At 43.8% G+C, this 25,409-nt stretch overlaps 1 protein-coding gene across 2 annotated transcripts in view; it reads left to right on the top strand.

Annotated features, from left to right (window-relative positions):
* Nucleotides 1-6,268, top strand: part of Wdr7 (WD repeat domain 7) — a 286,867-nt gene extending 280,599 nt beyond the window's left edge. For both annotated transcript variants that reach the window (XM_042675086.1, XM_042675087.1), the window contains exons 26-27: nt 436-540; nt 5,973-6,268. In XM_042675086.1, coding sequence (XP_042531020.1) covers nt 436-540; nt 5,973-6,176 — 309 coding nt within the window. In that variant the 3' untranslated portion in view covers nt 6,177-6,268. The remainder of the gene's footprint in view (nt 1-435; nt 541-5,972) is intronic.
* Nucleotides 6,269-25,409: the final 19,141 nt, after the last annotated feature.

The following is a 25,409-nucleotide window of genomic DNA, read 5'->3' on the forward strand; positions in this document are numbered from 1 at the left end:
CTTAAACACGTTATTGGTAGAAAACAAGCATGAAATGTGAAAAATGTGTGATTATTAAGGAGCTGAAATTATGGTCTTTATCTCCTTCTAGGAAAAGTACAATGTGATACGGCTTTATTTTCATTTCAAATAATCAAGATTGCTGGATAATTTTGATGATGAGTTTCTTACTTTTTCTAATTAATTTCAAAATTCTTCCCTCTGATGAACTCACATGCTGGTTTGCTTTTTCTTTGGGCTCATACTATCCTTCTAAATAGAAAAGAGGTCCTCTCCTCTTGGATATATAGTGAAAGGACTTTGGTCACTTTTCTTCTTTTTCTAATTTGATTTTTATAAACACAGAATGTAAGCATATCTAAACTCGCATTGATATGTGTACTTGTGATAGCTTTGGGAAAGCATTCCATTAATGGCCTATGAATTTTCTTGTAGACCATCCATGGACACAAGGGACCAATCACTGCAGTGTCCTTTGCGCCTGATGGACGATATCTTGCCACCTACTCCAACACTGACAGCCACATTTCTTTCTGGCAGGTAAGAGTAAACGCATGATTCCCTGTGGTGGGAAAGTCTTGTTGTTGAGCCTATCTGCCAGCCCTTCCTCTTGCCTTTCAATTCCCTTTCCTCAACAAATGTCAACAAATATTTATTGATTGAGGCTCCAGCATGCAGGGTGCTGAGAATACAGTTAGCAATACAGAGAGAGGAAGCCTCTTCGGTGTAATGAAACACAGAAGAGTCAAGCATGCAAGCACAGTAAGAGGCAGACCTGACAATGAGTTTTAGGAATGCTTTCCAGAGTAAGTGACATTTTGACCAAGCCATAAAAGACAGGGGGGGGGGGGGGGGGACAACGCAGTGAATAAGGATGAGGGAGGCCTGGACCAAAAGAAAATGGGCAGCAGTGGCCTTGCTCAGGTCACTGAGTGAGATATTCCATGGATATTCTAGGCCTGGGACTCCTGACAAGGCATGTGACGTGGGATAATGAACTGCCTACTACTGGCTATACACTCACTTTGTTTTTTGCTCACCTTCTGAGTTTCTCGCATAATGTTCTTAATTCCTAAACTATTCAAAATATGAGTATCATGAAAATACCTATGTTAAATTCTGCTTAGAGTGAACACTAGTTTGACCAACTAATTTTTACTGTAGATTCTGTTTCATTTTCAGTACTTAATCCTATCTTCCCTTCAATTACCTTACTCTTTCAGTGCTGATAGTCACACAAATATTAAATTCTGTCAGGTTCCCCCAAAGAGTTCATTTAAAATTTAATTATTTACTTTTATTTTCCTAGGATGCAAGTGTGTTTTCTAAGGTTTGGCCTGTTGCTTTGAAAGCTGAAAACATAAAATAAAAGTTTAAACAAGGCTTCAGCACAACTTGATGATGGTGCAAAAAAATCAATAGCTAATAAAATGTAAAATGGATACAATAAATTGCTTAATTAACAACATGCTATTAAAGTGTGACAACTTCCAAATCTGTCAGAGACTTTTTCTACTTCTTATCTAATTTCGTTTTCCAGTTTATTTTCTCATTATCCTTTCTTCCAGAATGTATCTCCAGCATCTTAATTAGCTCATATTAAACTCCTTCTGTCAGACATCTCACTCAGTCTTCACTTTTCCCAGTAGGTAACCACAGGACTGGCATCTTCTATGGAAATTCCACCATCATTCTTTACATGTTTATAAATTAGACTCTTGCAACAATGATCCTTTCAAAAGTTCATCAGTTGATGGTTCTTTGTATACAAGTCTGATGCAGTGGTCATAGCTCTACTATTTTTGCAATTTTACTTTGATACACATTTTCCTTTATTTCTGCTCGCTTGGCACCATAAAGCCATGCTTACAAAATCTCCATTCACCCTGCATTGCCTCAGTGTCTAGGAGCTGGTGCCAGCCTGGACTTTGGATGAGCAAGCCACACCAACACTGGGCCACACTGTCACCAAGCCTGAGTTGTGCCAGTGCCTGTTTCTTGGAGATAAAAAAAAAATTAAGCTTCTGCTTTTTATCCTCCCAAGTTTTGTTCTGATAAGAAAATGTAATGTTACACAAAAGAGTATCTCTAAAATTTAGCCGGATTGTATTCAGTGTTTTTCTTGAATTTTCTAAATGATAAAACCTCTTTTTCCCCTCTGTCTAGATTTTTAGGGTTCTGCTTGATACGTTTTTTCGTTCTTGCTTTGAACTTCTTTTCTCTATTAAAAACTCTACCCAGCACACTGATGGATTATGGGTAGGATCCCTCCTTTCAGTGGAGATCAAAGTCTTTCAGCGGAACCGTCTTTTAGAGACCTCTCTTTTCCTTTTCCAGCCCTCTCCTCACTTCTCGCTCTGGGCTGTCAAGCATACATTAGCCCCATGCGCTTGCACCTGTGGCTTTGTGCATGGTAGAGTTGCAGCACCTGTCCTTAGTTCATACCTCACCAGAGTTGCCTGGTGTCATCTGCATGTGCAGAGCACCACAGCAGCTTGGCTAATACCCCATCTCTTCTTTGCCTCTAAAAACCATTGTCAGAATTTAAGATGCAGCCCATTCCTTGGAGGCTTAAATTATACCCAGCTCAGTCTCGCAATTGAAATGGAAGGCACAGAAACAGATCATTCCAGCTTTATCAAGAAATACAATGAAACTTCTTCCAGAAGTTTAGCGGCCTTCTGTTTGAATTAAAGGCAATCCGAAGAACAGTGTTGGATCTTTCCACTGCTCTCTCTAAGTAGACTTGCCTCGTTTATTTAGCTACATGTTGTTTAGTCCTAATGATGTATGAATACTTTTATATTATTCCAGTAAGTGTACTGCAATATATTTTGAAAACTTAATGAAGTCATATTAATACACGGCCCTTCTAAAGCTATCAACTATTAAAATCTTGCTGAGAAATGAGTGTTAATGAGAAATATTGGTTAGATAATTACTCAAGCAAGACTTAGTAAAAGGTTTATGCACAGCATTACTTTGAGAAAAGCATTAAAACATGTCCTGTTTTGATGAATTTATCTGTTGTGTTTCTGTGTTCAGAAAATAATCTTCACAGTACTGGTTTTGTGAAGCATATCTTTGAAGGAAAAGGAAAAACCCAAGTTGCATTTTAGATAGTTTACATGCTCAGCTGCTGAACAATAAAATTTAGCAATCTGTCAAACCATCTGATTCATTAACATCCTATTTCTACAATCTGATTATTTCACTTCAGTGTATCTGTTGGTATTTAAGCAAATAATGTTTGGTAATCAAATACATTTGTAATTCTTTCACCTAAATTTGACCACCACCATTCAACAAACAAATAACCCCTTTCAGAAATCAGAGTAAGTTAGATAGATGCTGGTTTCATTGTCTTTTATTTACTCCATGTATAACAGAATAGTATTTGGGCATTTAAAAATAGAATCATTAGCCATAAAGATTTCCCTCAATGTTTTGTTAAGTAAAAAAGCAGATTACAAAACTACTATTCAATAGGAGACTGCTTATGGAAAATTCCTTAAATCTGTTTTTCTTTGTGTGTGTGTGTGTGTGTGTGTGTGTGTGTATCTTACATATATATGCCTAATGTTTGGAAGATTGTTTATCAAACTAGTAATAATAATTGCCTTTAGTAAATGAGATTTTTAGGACATTTTTGCTTTCTTTTTGTACATCTATTATTTGAATTTTCACAACATCATCTTTGCAGTCAAGAAAAAACTTAATATTTAAAAATCTAATAATTCCATGTCGTTTTCATTCATTCAAGACTTACATTGTTCTTGTCTTAGAGTAGTTTGTAGTCAGTCACTAACTGGGAAAAAATTAATGTTGAATAACAGAATGGTCAACTTCTTGACTGAGCTAATTGGGAAAATAAATGCCAACTTTACTATTCCAGATCCAGTCCTCATTTGAGGAGGTCAGTATGATGGTATAGTGTGAGAAATAATGAAGTTTAATGAACTTAAGGGTTTCTTGTTTGAACTATAAGAAACTATAACAGTGTGTACCCTCCAAGAATTCCAGGGTTCTATTCTGAGGCAGTAAGGCCAAGGGCTTACTGACAACATTGATCAAAATATTGGGTGAGACTCAGCAATGAAGGGAACCTAACTGTAAGAATGGCTTTCTCCTTTTCTCATTCTCTCTATGCCATTTCTTTTACATACTTTCTTCTCCCCTTGAACCTTCAATGCATGTCTTGTATGTGGTTGAATATCAAGGAATGAATTAAAAATGGAGACGTTATTATCTGTGCATGTTTAGTGCCCCTTGCATCTCAAGCCATCGGTAGAAATAAAACCTCAGACATACTTTCATAGGACATCCATAAAACCTGAAAAATAGTTTTGTAGCTGTTTATCAACTGAGAAACTGGTGGTGTTGGTGATGGTTGCTTTCCAACAGAGTAAGCCTGTTGATGCCAGTTGATTTTAGAAGGCAGTTTTCTGAATCATTTGAGTGTGTTATATTGTTGCTTTTTTTTTATGGAAATGAGAACTAGGAAATCAAGCTCACCATTTTTATTTAGATTTAAACTCTTTGGGAACCTCCAGAAAGTAGTAAGACATTGAGATTTTTGTCTTTTGTGGGGTTTTCATAGAAAAAGGAAGGAAGAAAGGACAGAGGCTTTGGAAGGTTGACAATAAGGCACCGCCTGGCTTTAAATGTGAACACAACTTTAGCAGAAAGAGTTAACAATAACCATACATTTGGTTTTAAAATGTGACCTCGTACACTAGTGATTTTTTTTCACCTCTGTGTTGTGTTCGGCACTATTATTAATGCAGGAAAATCAGTAACATTAGTCATCTTAAAAGGGTTATTACTCAAGATGATTTAAATTGTGAAAATGTCAGTGGAGCCTACACGCACTCTGCTAGAGATACCATGATTTACGCCCTCTGACACCATCCTGCTACTGAGAAGCCGGGAAAAGGAATGGCTGATACTTCTCACTGATCCAAATGCAAAGCCTGATAGGGGCAGTCACACATCTAAGTGTCCTGGGATCTGCCAGGGTCTCCTGAATCAGCCTCCTGTGTGCGATGGGCCACAGGCTGCAGGCTTTACCTACGCCCTGGTGTCTCGCCCCTGCAGGTGGTGGCTCTGTGCGAGAGGATGATTAGAAATGAAAATTAGTGCAAAGAAAACAAATTATTTTGAGGCTTCTTTCCTGTCAGTATGCTTTCCATGTGATTTTACAGTAGCACAAGTGATGCATTTGAAATGCTGCATCTGAAAACATTTGAAGTGATATTTAGAATCTAAAGAAGCCTTCAGACTCGGAGAACCATTCGCTTAGATAACTGCTGTTTGATATTTAGCACTTTGACCTGAATGTCTAGTGGTTCGTGATTCATAATTTCCATGTTATGGAGAGTGGGTGTGGATGTACTAAGAAATTCTAAATCCAGAAAAAGTGCTCAAAACAACTCCAAATACCTGATTAAAAGTTACGATGATAAAATATGGAGAGAATACTCTAGCAGGACAGCGAAGCACGAAGGCAAGCGAGGTCCCGTGTAAGGGAGTGCTCTCCCCAGAGCCTGGGGTGGGGACGGGGAAGAGGTCTTGGGCCCAGGTGACTTATCACTCTGTCAGCAGCTTCCCTGTCCTTCATTCTTTGGAGCAAACTCTAAATTCTAGACCCGGTCTTCATGGACCCGTTCTTTAGGAAATACAGTCGGAATGGAAAGGCCTTCCATACCCACAAGGTCCCAACGTGGTCTGATCGAGCTGTTTGATTAGCAGCTGTGGTTTAGCCCCTTTCCTCGGGATCAGGTAGGCCCGCCTTCAGTCAGCTTCTGCCTCTGGATGGGTGCGTGCGTGGGAACTGCCCGGGCCAGGCGTGTGGGCCCTGCGGAGCGGGGCGCAGGCGCCCCGGGCAGGGCGGGCCCCGGGGCAGGGCGGGCCCCGGGCAGGGCGGGCAGGGCCCCGCGGTGACGGCTTGCGCCCCGCCCCTGTCCCTCCAGATGAACACGTCGCTCCTGGGAAGCATCGGCATGCTGAACTCGGCCCCGCAGCTGCGCTGCATCAAAACCTACCAGGTGCCGCCCGTGCAGCCCGCGTCCCCCGGCTCGCACAACGCGCTCCGACTCGCCCGGCTCATCTGGACCTCCAACCGCAACGTCATCCTCATGGCCCACGACGGCAAGGAGCACCGCTTCATGGTCTAGTTCCTTCCGTGGACCCCGTCCTGCGGCCCCCCTCCGGGCCGGCCCGGGGCTGCTCACCTGTGCATGCTTCTTGGGGATCGACTTCTGCAACCCTCCCATCCCTCCCCCCCCCCCCCCCCCCCCCGTCCATCCACGCATTACTGGACGGGACGGGGCCCTTCTGTCCCCGGGTAGAGGGGAGGGAGAGGCAGCCATTCCCGGGGACGTTCTTGTTGCTGGGCGCAACAGAAGCCTGAAAATCAATAACCACTGTGATTGCGCTCCCAGACCCAATCAGCGTCTCCAGCCCTCCAAGCCCGGCTCGAGGGGCCGCGGGACCCGGGTGGGCGAGGCGCAGCCCTCACTGAGATCACTTCCTCCGGGCCTCTCCCCAAGCACACTGCTGTTTACCAGACAGACGCTGTTTACAGGGTGGGTTTTCCTCCAGTGATTGCTAGGAACTAATTCCACTTCCTAGGATTTTTGCCAGTACCTTCTTTACTAACAGCTAACTGATTTGAGACAGAGGAAATATTAGAATACATATTTTTTCCTTATAGAAACAAATACAGTTTTCCAGACACCACACCTTATAAACTGCTCATTTCCTGCTAAAAGAGACTAGTATATTCAGTAGTTTACCATAAAAATGACCACTACTTAGGCTCTAACTAACAGAGTTACCCAGTCGCTGTACAATCTCTGAGAGGCACTTTTGTGCGAAAGTGGAAGCATAGCATACATCTACAATGAAGGCCTTCCTGTGTTGCTGTAGACGCTCCGGTGAGGAAAGTTTTCCTCCCTCCTTCCAGGACCTTTGCTACCGGAAGTTCTCACATATGTGACATAGGCCAGTTATCCAAGATGACTACAAGCCAGCCTTCCAACTGCTAATCAGTTAAAGGAAAACTAGAAAGGCATTTCTTTTAAGTAAATATCTTAGAAAACAAATGACTATGGTACTTTGTTCTGTGTGTATATAAAGTGTGAGGGCTGTTGATGTATTTCAGTGGCATTAACAAAGTTGTTCATCATGCTTCTAAGTATGCTTTCACTAGATCACTTCCTCTTATGTCAAATTATGCTGGTCTTATATTAATAGAAAAAAAACCTGTAAGATATTTTATGTATAAATTGCTCCTAACAAACTTGGATCTATGTGTAGTTAGATTACTTTGGTTTGTTGGTTTCTTGTTGATCGATTAATTGAGCAAAATGGTTTATTAACTACAAAAGTAAAAATGATTTATTCAGTTCAGAGAAAAATATGCAAAATTTCAAAGGAACCAAAACTATAATGGAAGTGCTTAATTTTTAAAAAATAGATTGTCAGAGTTTATATAATACACAGAAATGTAGACACTAGATCCAGGAACAAATGTGTCTGTGTGTTACTGAAAACATTTTAAAGAGCATATGAAGAAGTCAAGACCCCACCCCCGAGAATAACACCTTCATCCTGATGTGAAAAGTTACTTTCATTGATGGCAACGCTATACTATTCCTTGATTTTAGACAGATGTTGTTTCAAAGGTGAATTTATGCCCACATGCATGTACATTGTATTTATAATGATTATATATGTAGGTTCCAGGAAAATATACACAAATAAGAACTACTCATGTAGACATTTGGTGGACATGCTCTTGTGTCGGTATAGATAGAGAAATATGAAGTAAACTAAAAATTGCACTTTGCTTTCCCAGTGGGCTTCTGAGCCTGCTCTATACCCAGCGCACATTTATTTTATGAATTTAAATGGAAATGACTTTATCCTAGACTTTAAAACTGTTTGGAATGATGAGGTTACACCTACACCATAGGAGGTTTGTTTGTTTTCACAGAATGTCCTATGCATCAGCTGGAGGTGTGGGACCAGTAGGTAGGCTACCAGGAGTGTGCAGATGGATCCTACGTAGAGGTTGAGCATGAAGCTGTGAGGACTGGGGGCGCAGCCCTGCAGGTGGGTGAGAGCCCGTGTCCTAGACCATAGACTCAGATTCTATGGGCGACATGAAACTTGGTGGCTAGACATCTCTACTAAACTCAAATTTCAGTTCTTGCTATGTGATACTGTCCTTGGCCATTCTGACAGCCACATTCCCAAATTTTACCCCAGCTTGAATTCTCAGCCCTGACTAAACTTTGTACTGTCACCCCAGTGTATGCGTTCAGTGTTTTATTGATTTTGTTGGCACTGCATTTGAACCCATCCTTGTAAATGTAGAGACATATGTGGCTTCATTGGTAATTTACAAGCAAATGATGACATGACTTGACACCTGTATGAAAACCTTGTAATGATTGAACTCACTGTGCATAGTCAGTGAATTAAAATGTCTGCCTCCCAAGACATTGCTGGATATGACTCCTCCACTTGATAGATTCTACACGTGCTGAATGTCCCTGTGTACATATGTGTGTTAAATAAAACTGAATTGTACTGATGAATGTTTTCCTGTACTATTACTTTTTCCCAGTGTGTACTCTTCTGGTTACCAGGGTTTGAACTCAAGGCCTTGTGCTCACTGGGCTTACTCACTCCAACACCTGAGCCATACCTACAGCATAGCTTTCAGCTGATTCATTTGGAGATAGATTCTCATGGGCTTTTCTGTCTGGTCTGGCTTCAAACCACAATCCTTTGGTCTCAGCTACCGTGGAACTAAGGTTACTGGTATGAGCCACTGGCACTAGATCAATGGCCACTCTTCTTAAACATTCTCAGTTGACATACACACACTTCCCTTACTCTTCTGGGTTTTTTTGTTTGGGTTTGGTTGTTGTTGTTGTTTTTTGGAGGGGGGGGGGCGGTTTTGGTCAGTCATGGGGCTTGAACTCTGGGCCTAGGTGCTGTCCCTGAGCTCTTCAGCTCAAGGCAAGCACTCTACCATTTGAGCCACAGCACCACTTCTGGTTTTCTGGTGGTCGATTGGAGATTAGAATCTCACAGACTTTCCTGCCCACACTGGCCTTGAACTGCAATCCTCAGATCTCAGCCACCTGAATAGCCAGGATTACAGGTGTGAGCCATTGGCGCTCAGCTTCTCTTCTGCTTTTAATTGCTAACTTCCCTGAGGTACCAGCTTCAGAAAAGGCAAGCTTACTCTCAAAAATTAAAAGCAGTAGAATGGTCTTGCCCCATGCAGAAGAATGAGAAAACCAATAGTGAGAAGTTCAATAGCACCCCCTGTGGCTTGGGTAGGAGAATTGCATGCATATTGCCTTTTCTCCACCCTAAGTTGCTCCTAAATAGCCTGTTGATTGTATAAAATTATATCTTGTCAGACCTGGTGACATGAGTTGGTTGCCTCATGGGAGCTGAGTTGAGATCATTAAATTCATTCCATTTAATACTCAGTTTGGGGTTGAATTTGAATCCCGAAGGTAAAATTTTATCATTGGCTTTCAAAACAAAGGAAGAATGACAAAATAGGACCTCGTTGCTCAGAGACTATTACATGTAAATCACAAGTATGCTTTCACTTCAGTGTTTTCTGAGAATAATACAGTACACTTGAACTGAAGTCCGTGTAACAGCATAATCTTCTAAGAATTAAGTGAACATTCTAGGAATTGGTAGCAACATCTTTGGCCCTACGAAATGCCCGGAGTTGGTTGGCCCTAGAAACTGTTTAAGTACATACTGACAACTTTAAACATATCCTTATAGGAAAATAAGAGCAGTAACAGGTCTGTGTGATTGGTGATCACATAAACTCATCACATGTGGAAAGGGCATGACATTAATAGGAAGGTAAAGCCAAGCGGTGCTGGGTGAACTTTCACCTTTCACCCCTTCGCCTCACTGACAGAGCTGAATGTTGAAGAAAATCAATACTTTGGAGCCAGGAGGGAAATATTTCCACCCTCTAACTAGAGAATGTATTTTGACAAGGCCAAGATAATCCAAGCTGCACAGGAGAAAGAGAAAAAAAGACTCATTTTTAAAGCTTGACACTTCAAGGTGTTTTTGTACTATGGTTTAGAGATCGTCAATACATACAAATACCAAAGGTCAAAAAGAAAAGCCAGAAGGATTTCAAAAATTAGATGTTCCAGTTCTTCTGGCTGTTTACAAACTAAAAAAGACTAGCAAGGTTTTATGCCTGCAGTGGTCATTGAAATGAACTGAGCTCACAGCTGCTCAGAGAGCAAACCCCCTTTTCAATAATTGCCCTAAATGTTGTGCCATCCAAATAATGCTGCATGTTGACAAAGTATTCAGACTTTTTCTTTCTGTACATTTCTGGGGCCTGAATTTGTTCCTGAGTTATACCATTTTGCACAACATTTTGTTTTTGCAATTCATGTTGGCTCTGCTGGTATTGGCATCATAAATCTTACACCCTTCTCATTTGCTTCAGTCATTTGTGTGAGAAAAGAGTTAGTATACCTTTACAGTTGAAATTCTTTCTACTTTCCCAATTCCCCTAAAACAAGTGACCTTAAGTACCTTAACTAGGACATCTCTAAACGAGAGGGTTATACAACTTTAAAGAAAAAGTAAGTCATTCACCACATTATTGCCAGCAAAGTTAAGACCATTCATTCCATGGACCAACACCTTCATCAAATGGATATGGTTCTTTCCTATAGATAAGAAAACAAAGAAGCAGAACCTATCCCAGAACTTCCAGGTAAGCTGAGAAGAACAAAGGAATCCTAAGTACAATTAGTCCTGATGTGTCTCATCAGGCTTTCTGAAGGTGATCAGGGAAATAATAAAAACACAGCCTTGCCCTTGTTACTAAATCCCACTCTATTCTGAGGAGATGTCAGGCTGGAAGTTCTGTTTCATTTCAAATGGAAAATGTAGGCAATCAAGACTCAATATTCTGAGATTTTTCCAGAGAAGGCCAAGACAATGTCAGGCCTGGTTTGCAGGCAGTATCTACTGAACATGCTATACGTGAGGTTGTACCTACAAAAGTCTCAGAACAACACCTCCTAAGAGAATTTTCAATAGACATTTCGAATTTCTTAGTGTGCATTAATAAACAAGATTGCCCTTGTCCTTTAGAAAAGTGTTAGATTGTGTGTTGTGTTCTTGTCTCTATCTGTACTCCATTACAGCTATAGGCATCTTACCCAGAGGAACAGCTCTAGGGTTCTACTGAGATCCACCAGCCTCTTTGCCACATGCTGTGTGCTGCCATCTTGCTTCTCACCATGAATACAGAAGAATGCCAGTTGGCTGATACTGGTTGCTGTGGCCAACATTCTGACTGATTCCTCCCAAAGAAAGTAGATCACCATGTTTAGTTTTCCCATGACTTACCCTCTTGGTTAGAAGCTAGTGCTCACTTTTGCTTAAGAATAACGTAGAGACTTCTGTTACAGGGCAATGCATATCTCCTGCCTCCTCTTTCAACCACAAGACCAATGAACTTGAGCTAAATCACAGTATAAACTGGATTTTTTCCTGTTTGTAAATAAATGGAAATGCCCAAAGCCCAAAGGAGTTTTAGATCCCCAAAAGTCCCCAAAAGGACTCCACAGCAACTAGAAGAACTGTGGGATTGGATTCTAAGGGCTCTGAGAAGACATAAAGGAAGGCAAGGGAGAGTTTATTACTATGGGATTTAACACCCTGGTAAAGGTCCAAAGATAAGATATTAACCTGCTACTAATGAACTGCTCAGAAAACAACTCATACCCATCCAAGAAACCCCAGCTACCTGAGAGGACAAGGTCAGTGTGGTGATTTAAATCTATAATCTCAGCTAGTCTGAATGCATAGATAGTAGGATCATATTCCAAGGGCAGCCCAGGGGAAGAAAATACATGACCCTATCCAAAAGATAACTGCATTGAAAAGGTCTGGGGACATGACTTAAATGGTACAGTGCCTGTGTAGCAAGGGTGAGACCCTGAGTTTAAACCCTAGTTCCAGCAAAAGAAAACAAAGAAGGAGGTTAGGAGGGAAAGAGGCCAGAACTGACATGTTATGGCAAGGAAGGACCAAACACAAAGGTAAGATGTCTAGAATAGACACTAGATGACGTAGGAAAACCCTCTGTGGGAGAGGCTGGAACATGTTCTATTTGCTAAGCAATAGGAACATACTAGAAGGGCACTAGCATCACTGTAGGCTGGGGATAAGGGTCGAAGATGCCATCACAGAACTTGGCATCTACAACAAAGGAGGACAAAGCCTTGGAATAATAGCCAGAGGGTCCTGACCTTAGAGATCTTTGCAGATAATTAGTAAAACATTTTGTCCCTATGAGCGAGATTGGAGGACGGCCAACTAAAAGAAATCAACAGGGCAGTCTTACCATGAAAAGGCAAAATCCCTTGCATGGTTTGTAGGCTTGCAAGGTGTGGTTGTCAGGAGCTTAAACTCCTCCTAGGTGAAGCTCTAGGTGAGCCAGATGCTAAGCCATGAGCATTGGTAGAGATTCTTGCTTGAAGGTCATCCATTTAGAATGGCTACTGGAGGAGGGAGACAATGGAGGATCCGTGGTGGCTTCCAGAGTAGCAGCAACAGTGATGTACTCGCAGTGAGCTCCATCATGAGGAGCTGTACTATGGCTGTCCCATTCATATTTTTGGATCTTTCCCTAGAATAGGGGAAAAGAGTATCTCCTGGAATAGCTGTCCCTTATAATGTATTTGAAGCTAGTGGATCTCAGTAGGCAAAGATGACCCGTGTTGGACAATGTTGTGTGTACTCTTGAGCTGTTGGCAGTTGGCATCTGTCAGCTGACTCCGCCAGGAACTGCTTAGGGGTGAAGAGAGCCACACACTCCTCAAGGCCACACCCCCTGCATTCAATAACTGGCCATGGGGGTACAAAGACTAGGTCTTTCCAAGCCTCACGTTAGGACATCTCTAGAGGGTCATTTCAGCTTCATAGTTTTGGATGGGTTTGACAGAGAACGGTTGCAGCTACATCTCAGCCCAGCTTCTTCCTCTCCCCTCTATCCATTTCCTTCACGAGGACTTGCTCCCAGCAGTACTTCCCAATACACCTCCTTCCAGCAAGGCTGTTCCAAGTTTCCTTCCCAGCACGTGAACTTGCTGAGGTTCATACAGGATCTACATTATTTGCCCATCACCTCTGTCTGTGCCGCCACCTTCTAGAAGTATGATCATTGCATGGTCCTATTATAAGGGTTAAAAGGAAAATGAGTTAATCTATGTAGAGCCCTGCAAACATATTGCACATAGTAAGCAATGCTAACAGTGGTAACTATTCTTGTCTTCTTAAGGAATAACTATGAGATTTTTCAGGTGATAGTAATTTCATGTCTCTGTGTTATGGCACAATGTACTTTTCTATTCACTTTTTCCCTGACATTTCTTTCTTCAACCAGATCAAAGTGCTTTATTTAAACAAAAAAAAAAAAGAAGAGAAGGAGGAAAGTTGCAAGAGGGATGGTCATGTTTCTCTAACTCCCAGGTTCCTTTCTGCCACCCTTTCATTTGAATACTCTTGTTCATAGATGCATTACCTATAAGCCAAAAGTGATTGACACACATACTATCTACTCCAGAACTGGGTACAGGTGGCTCATACATGTACTCCTAGCTACCTAGGAGGCTAAGATCTGAGGATTGTGGCTCAAAGCCAGCTCAGGCAGAAAACTCCACTTGGCTAGCATTCACCAAAGAGCAACCCACTTCAGGACAGAGGCCACTCGACATTTACTGCCACAGAGTGAGGTTTGTATTGTCATAACCCCCTTCTCCCTGATGATCTCACTCCAGAACTATTGGAATATTCCAGAACGTTCTAGAGAACCCCAGGACATGCCACCATATTCATATCCCTTAATCAAAATATTGGCACTACAGCACCTTTCATAATTCCATGACAAGTCTTGGGTCAGTCTTCTAACAAGGGTAAGTCAAAGGGTCCCTTTTTGAAGGTTCATCTGATATTCTTTGGGTGTGTGTGTGTGTGTGTGTGTGTGTGTGTGTGTGTGTGTGTGTGTGTGTGTGTGTGTGTGTGTGTGTGTGTGTGTGTAGTGTGTATGTATGTATGTGGGTATTTTCATTAGGTATAATGAATATACTGGGTATAAACCAGTAACTCCATAAATTAGGGTGTATTATATAAGTTAGAAAATATTGCACTGACTGGTTAAGTAACTGGCCTAAGTTCACACAGTTAAGTGGTAGAGCTAAGGTTGCACCAACAGTGCTCTTTTCTCTCCATCAATGGACAATGTCTTCAAGGCCAGTTTTATAGTAGCTGAAGTAACATGTTTTATTCTCATATTGACCTCAATTAAAAAAAAAGGAGCTCAAAATTCAATCTTCCTTTATTTATTCTACAGTGACTTATTGAATGCCTATTATTTTCCAGGCATTTCTAGAGCAGGCTAAATTAATACAGACTAGGTACTCACATCATTTATGCATCTCAAAATCTATCTAGCTAATGTGGTATATTTTGCAAAGTCCATTATATATATTACACATGCACCTACACACACCCTCACACACACAAATACATGCATGCACACATGTGCACTTGCGCACACATAGATCCCTGCTTCTGATATATATATGTGTGTGTGTGTGTGTGTGTGTGTGTGTGTGTACATATATATATGTACACACACACACACACACATATCCCCTTCAAGACACACAGGCACTGGGCTCCAGGTAGCCTCAGTAATGCCCCAAGACTCTATTTCCTGACATGCTTCATGCTGTTTTCCTAGGTCCCAGCCAAAAGCCTCAGTGGTCCTTGACTTCATTACTTTTTCTCTTTTCTCTTCCAGCATTTGTCTCCTTCATTCCCAGGTGTGTGAGCAGACTGAAGGATAAGATAGGAGGAAGGGATAGAGGAAGAAGTGAGCGTCTAGCCTAGGAATGAGGAGTAATGAAACATCAAGATAGACCTCCATTGGAACATACGTTTTCTGGTAGATGTGGTTGAAATTTAAACTCAATCATTTACTTGGTAGATATCTAGTGATCGTCTGCCACATGTCAGGCAGTGAATGCGGTGCTGGGATTGGGATGAGACTGGATTCATTTTGTTGCCTGATCTCATTCTAATGGCATAGAGTGGGGACAAACCAAATTAGAAGCACACATTGTTAATATGAGTAATGAAGAAAACAAAGATAAAATTGAGATGACCCCACAATGCTGAGATGGGGGTGGGCAAAGTCAATAGGAAATCTGTAAGGGAAGAGACGGAAGCAGGTATCTGAGGAGCAGGCTTGAGAAGGGAAGATCCTGCCGAGGAGGAGAGCTGACAGCAAGGAAATACACGGATGAGGTCCCTACGGAAGAACACAGGCCTGCCTGCTGGTGACATACCATGCCTGGCCCCATGAGCTCAGCTTTGTCCCAGGAGCTGGGCCTTCTTCTATCAATTGCTGTAGACTCTTAAAGGCAGTGGTCAAGGGCAGTGGGTGAAGACTCAGAAGTCATTCAACAATTGTATGTTGAGAGTTTGGTGTGGTTTAGCTGGAAAACACTGAGCTGTGCTTACAGAGTGGATTAGGCGGGGTGAAGGAGTGGCAAACATGAAAACATGAACTGCTACTTATCTGATTTGTGTAATGATGTTACCATACACTTAATGGTCTAATACAGACTCCATTTATTAGCTGACTCCGGAGCCCTGAGTACAGGCTCAGCTTAGCAGGAGCCTGGGTACCACATTTTCTCTCGGGCTGCAATCACAGTAATGGCTGGGCCTGTGGTTTCATCTGAGACTGGAGTGGGGAAGATTCACTTCTAAACTCAGGTCGCTGTTGGAAAATTCCCTTCCTCTGATGAGAGGAACTCGGGTCTTATTTTCTTGCTGTCTGTTCAGAGGGGGCTTTATAGGATGTTGGCAGAGTGCACCGTGGCCTCCTGTAGGCTTCCACAGATATTCCCCACCACCACAATATAATGAAGATGGTGGCATAACAGCTGGATGATGAAGGACCACAAGGGTTATCTGGAGTGGAAGAAGATTCTGACTGTTGCACCATGAGGAGGGGTGACAGTGGGTGATGGTCTCAAGGAGCAGCTAACATAGTCAATTGCTTTGCCTGAGTCATTTTCCCCTCCCACCCCAAAATCAGCCTGGTTCGGGTTCTGGTCTTTGTACCATGTAATCACATGCTTAGGATGAGGTCTCTCCTAGGCCTTGGGAATTGATTTAAACCAACAGTGCTAATTGAGCACCGGGTTGTGGTTAACTGTGGCCTCCAATGCCATTGTGGTGAGAGGGGCCAGATAAGTCAAAGGGAGGAGATTTGGGAAAAGAAAGGTTTCTTCCTCAGTACAAAAGACTTGCAAGTAGGACTTTCTATCTGTGGAGAGAGCTGGAGTACACCAGAGGCCTTGGTGGCCAGCTTGTAGATCAGCACACAATGCAGCTGCTCAAGAACACAAACCAGTCGGCCACTGGAATCCAATGTTTTGAGTGGCCTGAACTGTGTGGAATAAGATGACAGGAAACGAGTAGACCTGCCACAGGAACCACGAAAAGGCAAATCGAATCTGGAATTGCATTATGGGAGACAGATTCAAGCCTTAGATCCACTTACTCGTGTGAGTGCTGACCTTGGATATATGGTTTTGTCTCCTTACATCCTCATTTCCTCACCAGTAAATATAGATAATGCCACCTCAGTGAGAGGCTGTAAACAGAAGAAAATCAAATACAGAGTTACAGGCAAGTTACAAAAGGAATTCCCACATGTCCCTATTCAGCATCCTCAAATATTAACATCTGGCATAATCATAGTTCAATAATCAAGTCCAGCAAATTAACATTGAGCTATAGGCTTAAACTAAGCCTCAGTCCTGGAATTTTACCAACTGAATTCTGTTTTCTAAGTTCTTGCCAACTTAGACTCTTTTAATCCCTTACAGGACCTAAGTCTTCCTCTGCCATTTATAACCTTGACACTTCAGAAGAGTATAGGATATTAATCTGCAGACTGTCCCCAAATTGGGTTTGCTGATGTTTCTTCAATGATGAGATTCAGATTGTGCATTTCTGCAAGACCAACACAGTAGTGACACTGTCTCCTTCTCAGAGCACTGTGTCAGGGGCCCATGATGGATGGGGAGACTCTTCCTGTGATGTTCGCTTTGACCATGCGATCAACAATAGGTCTGGAAACCATGCGAACTGTGATCTCCTACTTTGTATTTAAGAAGGATCTTGTAGGGAGATGGCTTTGAGATCATTCAGTGCTATCATTTCCCTTCATACTTTTGCTTACTAATTTTAGCTGCCATGAATGGTTCTTGCCAGTGTCAGTTATAATAATGGCTGTCTTGCAGATGTTGATTTTTATTTGTGCAAGTGTTTTAAGTATTGGTCTTCTTACTCCTTATAAATCTGGAGCATAGATGGCAAGTTCCAATCGTGTAGTTGTAGCTTTCTAAGATATTGTGTGATTAACATTATGAGGCCAGTCTTCCTTATCAGGTGAGAATGTGGAGGTGAGAAGGGCACAGACACATGCAATAATGTCTGTTCCAGAAAGTCTTTGGCCTTCAGACCAACATGCACTGGCCTGGTTAGAAGGGATGTAGCTTGTGAGCCTTTCCCTTCCCTTCTTTGGGACTCTTTTTTTTCTTCTGAGTGATTTAGGCTCCAAGGCACCATGACCTACAAATGAGTAGCTACAGTGCCAGTGCATTTTAATGAGAAAGGCCACTTTTCCCCAGCTTTAGTCTAACATACCTAGGGCCACACCTCCCTCTTTCCATCTTCCTATGCCATATGTAGCCTCTTCCCAAATCAACATGGTTGGCATAGTTTAAGGTTTCCCCGAGGATGCTATAGTACCTTGAAGGGTGGGAAGAGTCCTTTGGTGAGAACTGGGAGCAGGAAGGAAGGCATTACTGCACACATGAACATGTGTTCTTCCTTTCGTGAAGGTGTCTTTATTCTGAGTCTCCAATTGTATCAATTTCCAATTGCTGTGATACCAAATCATCCCAATGTAGTAGCTTAGGGGAATACAAATTTATCTCACAGTTCTAGAGATAGAAATGTAAAATATTGTTTAGCTAGACTGGTCTCTATCTTGGCAAGAGTGTAGCTTCTTGAGGCAGCAGGAGAGGTCTCTACTTTGTCTTTGTCTTTGGCAGCTTCTAAAATGTCTCTGTAAGGAAATATTTATAGTACCAAGAGTGTGAATGAAGAGCTGAAAGGCGAACTCTACAGACCAACAGGTTTTTTGGGTTTTGTTTTGTTTTTAATTTTTTTTTTGCCAGTCCTGGGGCTTGAACTCAGAGCCTGGGCACTGTCCCTGGGCTTCTTTTGCTCAAGACTATGGCTCTACCACTTGAGTCACAGCACCACTTTCAGCTTTTTTCTGTTTATGTGGTACCGAGGAATAGAACCCAGGGCTTCATGCATGCTAGGCAAGCACTCTAACACTAAGCTACATTCCCAGTCCAGACCAACAGGTTTTATGGAGGAGAAAAGCCTGGGAAGGGCAGCCCAGTCTCCTGGGGAGAAATGGCGCGCAACCCTTACAACGAGGGTCCCTTTAAACATTAGGCAGAAAGAGTGAAGTTGGGCAAAACAGATGTAAGAGGGGTGAGATGGAGGGAGAGTGGGGGAGAAATGTTATTTTACGGAAGAGTTTCAAGTTCTCAACAGCATCTGTATCCCAGGGGCATGAGCATCAGACGTGGCCTTGGTCTCAAGCTTTTGTTGTTGTTGTTGTTGTTGGTGGTGGTGGTGGTGGTGGTGGTCATGGGACCTGAACTCTGGGTCTGGGCGCTGTCCCTCAGCTCTTCAGCTCAAGGCTAGCGCTCTACCACATGAGCCACAGCGCCACTTCCAGCTTTTTCTGCCTATGTGGTGCTGAGAAATCGAACCCAGGGCCTCACGCATGCGAGGCAAGCACTCTACCATGAGCCAACTTCCCAGCCCGGTCTCAAGCTTTTTTCTAAAACCACTATGTGCATTTGTTCAGGGGAAAGGGGATGGGAGATGGGTCGGCAGGGTCAGCAGCAAGGACAGTTCTAGGCTCTGGCTTGTTGGGGGAAAGGTGAGTGCATTCAGTTCAAGTCATTTTCCATCACTTCCTGTGTTCATTAACTCACAGCCCCAAACCTTCACCTTTAAAGCCGGTGGTGTAACATCTTCTTTCTCTGATTCTACTTCGGTCATGACATCCTTTCCTTGCTGCGTTGCAGACCCTGCCGCCTCTTTTAGAAGGACTTTTTTAATTATATTGCATCCACCAGCACAATCCAAGATAACCTCACCATTTCAAACCCTCCACACCACAGAGCTGCAAAGTCCTTTTTGACTTGTAAGGTAACCTATTCACAGGTCCCAGATATTAGAATGGATGACTCAGTGGGAGCTCATTATTGACCCTATAAGATCTACCATGCCCCATACTGTTTTGGGTGGCTACATTCCTAAGGAGAAAAGTTTGGTGCTATAACAGGTACACAGAGACTGCTTTTGCTAAAAGCACTGGCTCTTCACTTGAGCTTGTAAATGCTCTGCCTCCATTATGTATCTGTCTCCTTTGCTCTAAGCCACTGTCTTCTATAGTCAGCTTGGTTTCCAGAAACAACAGGGCTAGTAAACATCTTGTGACAAGAATCAAAACTGCCCCCAAGGCAACAGAGACTTTCTAATCAGGACAAGGCTCTACCTTACCAATCCTAAGATAATGATCAACTAGGCTATATCTTCTACTGACTGTTTAATTATGCATATCTCTGGGTCCTCCCCAAATTCTTTCTCTATTTAAATCTAAATCCCTCCTTTCCCATTCAAGTGTAGTACATTAATAAATCTACTTTCTCTGCTTTTCACCACTATTCATCTGTTTACGTGGTGTGACTAGACCAGACATGTTGGAACCCCTAGAGTTGGGCCTCTGACCCAGGACTTCAGTTAGCAGATAGAAATGCATAATTACTTAAACACAAACACAAGAGGAGAATTTAATTCGCTCTTATGAACAAATCCAGGCCTGCAATTCAGAGCCAGGATGCCCCCCACCCCTTAGCATAGCACCAACACAAGCTCCCAATCCTATACCCATTTGTTGTTTCTGTGAAACTCATGATCTAATATTGTTCCTTCCAACTTTACCATAATTAAATTCCAGATGCACAAAAATAGATAGAAGACTCAAAGAAGACTAGGGGTGGCGGGGAGAGAATATTTCCTTCCTTTGAAGACAAAACCCTTATTTGGCTTGCTTCAAGTCAGCTTACATCTTGTTAGTCACATGGCTGCACTAAGCTGCAAAAGAATTCTGGGAACTGTAGTCTTTGGTTGGAACCATATGCCTAACAACATTGTTACTATGGAGCAAGAAGAGTGGACAAGTGGTTTTGCCAAGAAAGGCAAGAGGACACAGTGATAGTTTTCAACAGATTGAGTGGACACAGAGGACAGACTAACTCAAGATAGGAGGTGTGTGCTGTGAGTTGGTCTATCTGGCAGGAAGGCTCAAGGTCTATTCTGAGGGACAAAGGGGAAGGAGTAATTGAGTCTGCCGGATAGTGTGATACTAGATCGGTGTGGAGAGGGTGTGTTTAGAGCCAGATAGAACTGACCTGTGTTTGGGCTCTTAACACTTAATATGTGAACTGTGTTGGGCCTCAGTTTCATATGAAATGAAATGGGAATGGAATCACTGACCTGAGAGCCGTTATGAGGAGTCAATGAAACACTATTTGTGAGCAACCAAGCTTGGAGCCTGGCATACAGTGGGTTATGATGTCCACTTGGTCAGCTATTGATGTTCATAGCAGTACCTCACAACCTTACAGACACACAGACGTGATTCATATTCTATTGCCGGGCCTTTCAGAGCTGAGACCTCCTTTGAGAAATGGTGGGATGATTTGGCTCTTATATCTGTTATCCTGCTATAATTTTTGTCTTTGTAAATTCGTTAAGAATTCATTTTGATGAATCCCAAATGCATGCACCATGAAAAACAATTAGCATTAATAGTGTAAAAGAAGGCGATCAATAAATAGATTCATTTTTAAACTGTAATAATTTATTTGCTTCCTGACTTTTGGGAAATACTGCATCTTCGGGTGACATGTCGACCATTAAATAGCTGAACTGCAATGATTTGTGAAAGGAAGTTTGTTTCCAGGAGGCAGAGACTCAGCAACCCAGCCGCCAGCCTGAGTGGACAGCCAGGAAAGGCGCCCCAGAGACCACACAGCTCACATGGCTCCATGTGGCTCAGAAATCCTACCAGGAGTGTCTCATCCTCTTGAGCTGCCCAAATGCAGTCACAGGTTTTGGTGCCTAGGGCTTCAGAGTTGGGGAGGGTAAAGCTGACAAAGAGCAGGGAGAAGGAAGAGCCATTGAGGAACTGCTGCCAAAGCTCTCTATCCATGCTGCTCTGGTCCTCTGGTATCTACCCAGAGCACAGAAGAACAGGACCATACATCTTCATAAAGAAATAGTTTATTTTAGAATGGGAAGGAGAGAAGCAAATGAACAGCAGCCACCACAGTAAAGAGCCACAGTACTCCCTCCCCACTCACTGGGAGAACAAAGGGTTGGCCGCCATTATCTTTCTCAACATAACAAATGAAGGACAACGGTACCAAAGGACTTGGAGCAGCCTTTCCGAGGAGAGCCAGGGTCTGCTTAATGAGCAGAGGTGGAGGGCTTTCCAGAGAAACAGCATCAGGTTCATTTGCAGCCCCCCGCCCCACCCCCGTGGGATGTAATGGGGGCAACTGTGGGCAGAAAATTGTGTGGCTTCTCTCTGCCTGAAAAGACAGACCGAGGCTTGAGGAGGACGGACAGATAGACGGTGTAGACCACGAGTCCCAGTGGCCATCTGCCAGGCTGCAGGCTGAGAGCCGCTTGGCTTGGTGGATGACTGCAGATGGCCAGCAGCCCTGGCCCCACCCACCAGCCTGGGCTGGGGGCCAGCACAGATTACATTTTAAGGTGATAGTCATCTTTGACCTTTGGGACCTCCAGGACCACTGGTCATCCATCTTAGAGCCGCTGACCAGCAACCTCTGGGCTATTTTTATGGCCAGCAAACATTGCCCATTGATTGAATTGATTGAAATCTGCAGCCGGTTCATAGGGAAAGAACACCAGCTACCCAGGGCCCAGCATGCCGCTTCAAATTTTCTCCTCTCCTCTCCTCTCCTCTCCTGTCCTCTCCTCTCCTCTCCTCTCCTCTCCTCTCCTCTTCTCTTTTTCTGTTTCCCCCTCTCCTTCTCATCTCTAGCACAGTATATATGGAAAAAGGACACACAGACACATGTGCACACACACACACACACACACACACACACACATACACACACACCTACTTTTGCCTCGGGGCTCATTTTTGTCCCACCAGAATTTAAAGGGGTATTCAAATGAAATCAGTTGAAAAATAACAGAGGTTTGTTCATGGATAGTCCATCCACACAACACACAACACACACACACACACACACACACACATACACACACACAGCCAGGAGCCTGAAATATAGACACAAAACCATACCTATGTAAAATTAAAAAAGAAATAGATGGATTGCTTTTGCAGTGTCATTGGCTAAGCTGAACTACAATGGCTTCTGGAGTTCTTTTCTCTCACGGTTCAGGGTGAGATTTGTGCTAGAGACCAGTGAGGCAGTAGGGAAACGGAGCCATGCTTGCTCTGCAGGCTTCACGCCAGTACTGGGGTGGCTCCTGCCTGGCAGGGGAAGGACCTGGTCCCCCAACTCCTGGCCTTCTTCCACAGAGAAGAAACCCGACTGCCTTCCTCCCCAGCCGAGTGGGGTCACATCCCTACCGTGGGTTCTTTATTCTATATCACCCCCGGTGGTTCAGCCTCTTTGATTGAACCCTGGCCAAACAGTGCATCACAAAGGGAGAAGTTTAAACCGGAAAGTGACGGCCAGCTGTTGTAGTTTGCATTTGCAGCATATCAGTCTTGCTGACTTTACTGGCGTCTGGGCAGGTACCACCATCCCACCATGCCAGGCTAGTATTTGCAGACCTCAGCCCTGACTGGACCAATACATGGCATCTCTTCTCCTCTCTCCTGCCCACTGGGCCACATCAATGTCCCTTTCTCCATCTCCAGCACAGGAAAGCATCCCCTGTGGGACTGTGGGGGTCTAACTCTGAGGAGTAAAAGAGTGTGGCCCAGAAGTGGGTCCTTCATTCTGGCTCAGAAGCACGTGGACTTCTGAGAATGAGAAAGGAAGGTTCTCCAGTGGGGAGGGAGCAGAGGAGCGCCAGATTTCAGGGAAAGCTAAGAGAGACTGTGGGTGTCCATGAGGCATGCTCTGATGACCTCTCACCTCTCTACCCCTGACTTCATCTGCCCTGGGGAGGAAGGGTCCTCTGCATGTGCGGCCCCAGAGACTCAGCAGCTCCACCATCACCATGGGCTGTGGTCGCTTGGCCTGCCTCATAGCCCTGGGCAGGGCTCAGCACATGCCTGCCTACAAATAAAACCTTCCTAAGTGATGCAGGCAAGTAGACACTACTGTTCCTGGAAGTAACTATGTGTGTGTGTGTGTGTGTGTGTGTGTGAATTCATTATTTGTGAATCCAAATGATGATTATCTCTGATCTCTCCATCTTCTGTCACAGCACCTTTCCAAAGAAAGGGAGGCCCTTTCCCAAGCCCTGAAGGAAAGGGGTGTCGCAAGCCCATTGGGCTACGGCCTGGAAAGCCCTGTTACAGCACCAGTCAGGTTGGGGTTGGAAGCGCCATTGCTCCTACCACAGGGACTGGCATCATGGTGCCCCAAAGTGAGCCACTGCGGCTGCCACACAAGATTCCCAGTGATGAGCCATGGCTGGAAGAGCGGCATTGCCATTGAAGCATGTGACTAGATGCTAGGCTGAGGACAGACTCCTGAAGATCAGCTCCAGCAAGAAGCAGAAACCAAGGCCCAAATACTTTTCAGCATTATTTTTCTAGAGGGAAATGAGATAAACGGGTATCCCCAAAGGCTGGGTCACCTGACGCTGGGAACCCTGTGGGTTAGCAACAGAAGAAGACCTAGACATCTGCTGGGAGGTGAGTACTGTGCTTCCTAAGCTGCAGCCTGCTTGGGTTCAGCACAGATGACCGCAGAGGTCTCCTCCTGCTTATCAAGCCTCGTCTCCTAGCTCTGAGAAGACCAGGCGACTCGGACACCAAACCATGATCACTTGGAGTTGGACAGGTGGGTTCAAATCCCAACTCCACTTGTTTCTATTTATGGACACCAGAGACATTAGCTCCATAACCTTCCTTTATTTCTCTTTTTTGTACGTTTTTTGTTGTAAAAAGGCTGTACAGAGGCGTTACAGTTACATGAGCAAGGTAATGAGTACATTTCCTATTGAGCATTGCTGCCTCCTCCTTTGTTTCCCCCCTACCATCCCTTCCCTCCTACCTCCACAACTATCCCCCCCCCACCTTCCTTTATTTCTTTCACATATGAAAGCGTATACTCATCCCCCATGGACTCACGGGAATCTCTAAGCTAAGACATGACGTAGTTGCCACTGTGGTCTCTTGATGACCGTCTATCCTTGCCTCATTTCTGTTCACAACCGTGGTGCAGCTTTTGCTGCACATTTTGTGAGATGTTTAGCTGCATCCTCAGCTTCTACCCACTAGATGCCAGTAGCACCCCCTAGTTGTGGCAGCCAACATTGTCTTCAGACAATGCCAAGGGCTGGAGAACACTTGGAGATGAGGCAAGTCTCAGGAGGATCTAGACAGGAGGCGCTGGCTCCCATGCCCAATTATCTTCTTCCCCTTGGAGCTTCTGCACCTGCATGCCCTTTAGCTCATTTATAAAGTGGCTATAACAATAATTACTTGACAAAAGGCTGGCATATAGCCACCGGGTAGCCACGATGTGCCACTATTTGTCATGTCAAACGTTACTTGAATCTGAAGCACTGTCCCCTGGAGAGGGATTTTTGCCTGGCCCATTCACCATCCTGAGATGCAGCCAGGTGAATGGAGGGAAATGGTGTTGAAGAGGAGAGTGAACGTTCAGTGCTGTGCTAGTGAGGTAGGCTAGGGGCCCTTGGACTCCTTCAGCACTAGGAAGTCACTAAGACTGATTCCTCTGTGGCCTTTGACCGTTGAGACAGGGCTGGTACCCAGAGGATGCTCTCAAACTGGAATGTGTACATAGATCCGCTGGAAGCTGGTCACACATGCAGCCAGGATGGCAGGGCGGGGGTGGGGGGTGGAGAGAGAGCGGGAAACCGGGCATCAGGACTCAGGAATCTGCATTGGAGCTAGCTCCCTGCATTATGGTGGGAGCTAGGGCTCAGCTGCTCAG

Source organism: Dipodomys spectabilis, unplaced genomic scaffold (genome assembly GCF_019054845.1).
Source record: "Dipodomys spectabilis isolate Male_0828 unplaced genomic scaffold, ASM1905484v1 ptg000024l, whole genome shotgun sequence".
NCBI classification, from domain to species: Eukaryota; Metazoa; Chordata; class Mammalia; order Rodentia; family Heteromyidae; genus Dipodomys; species Dipodomys spectabilis.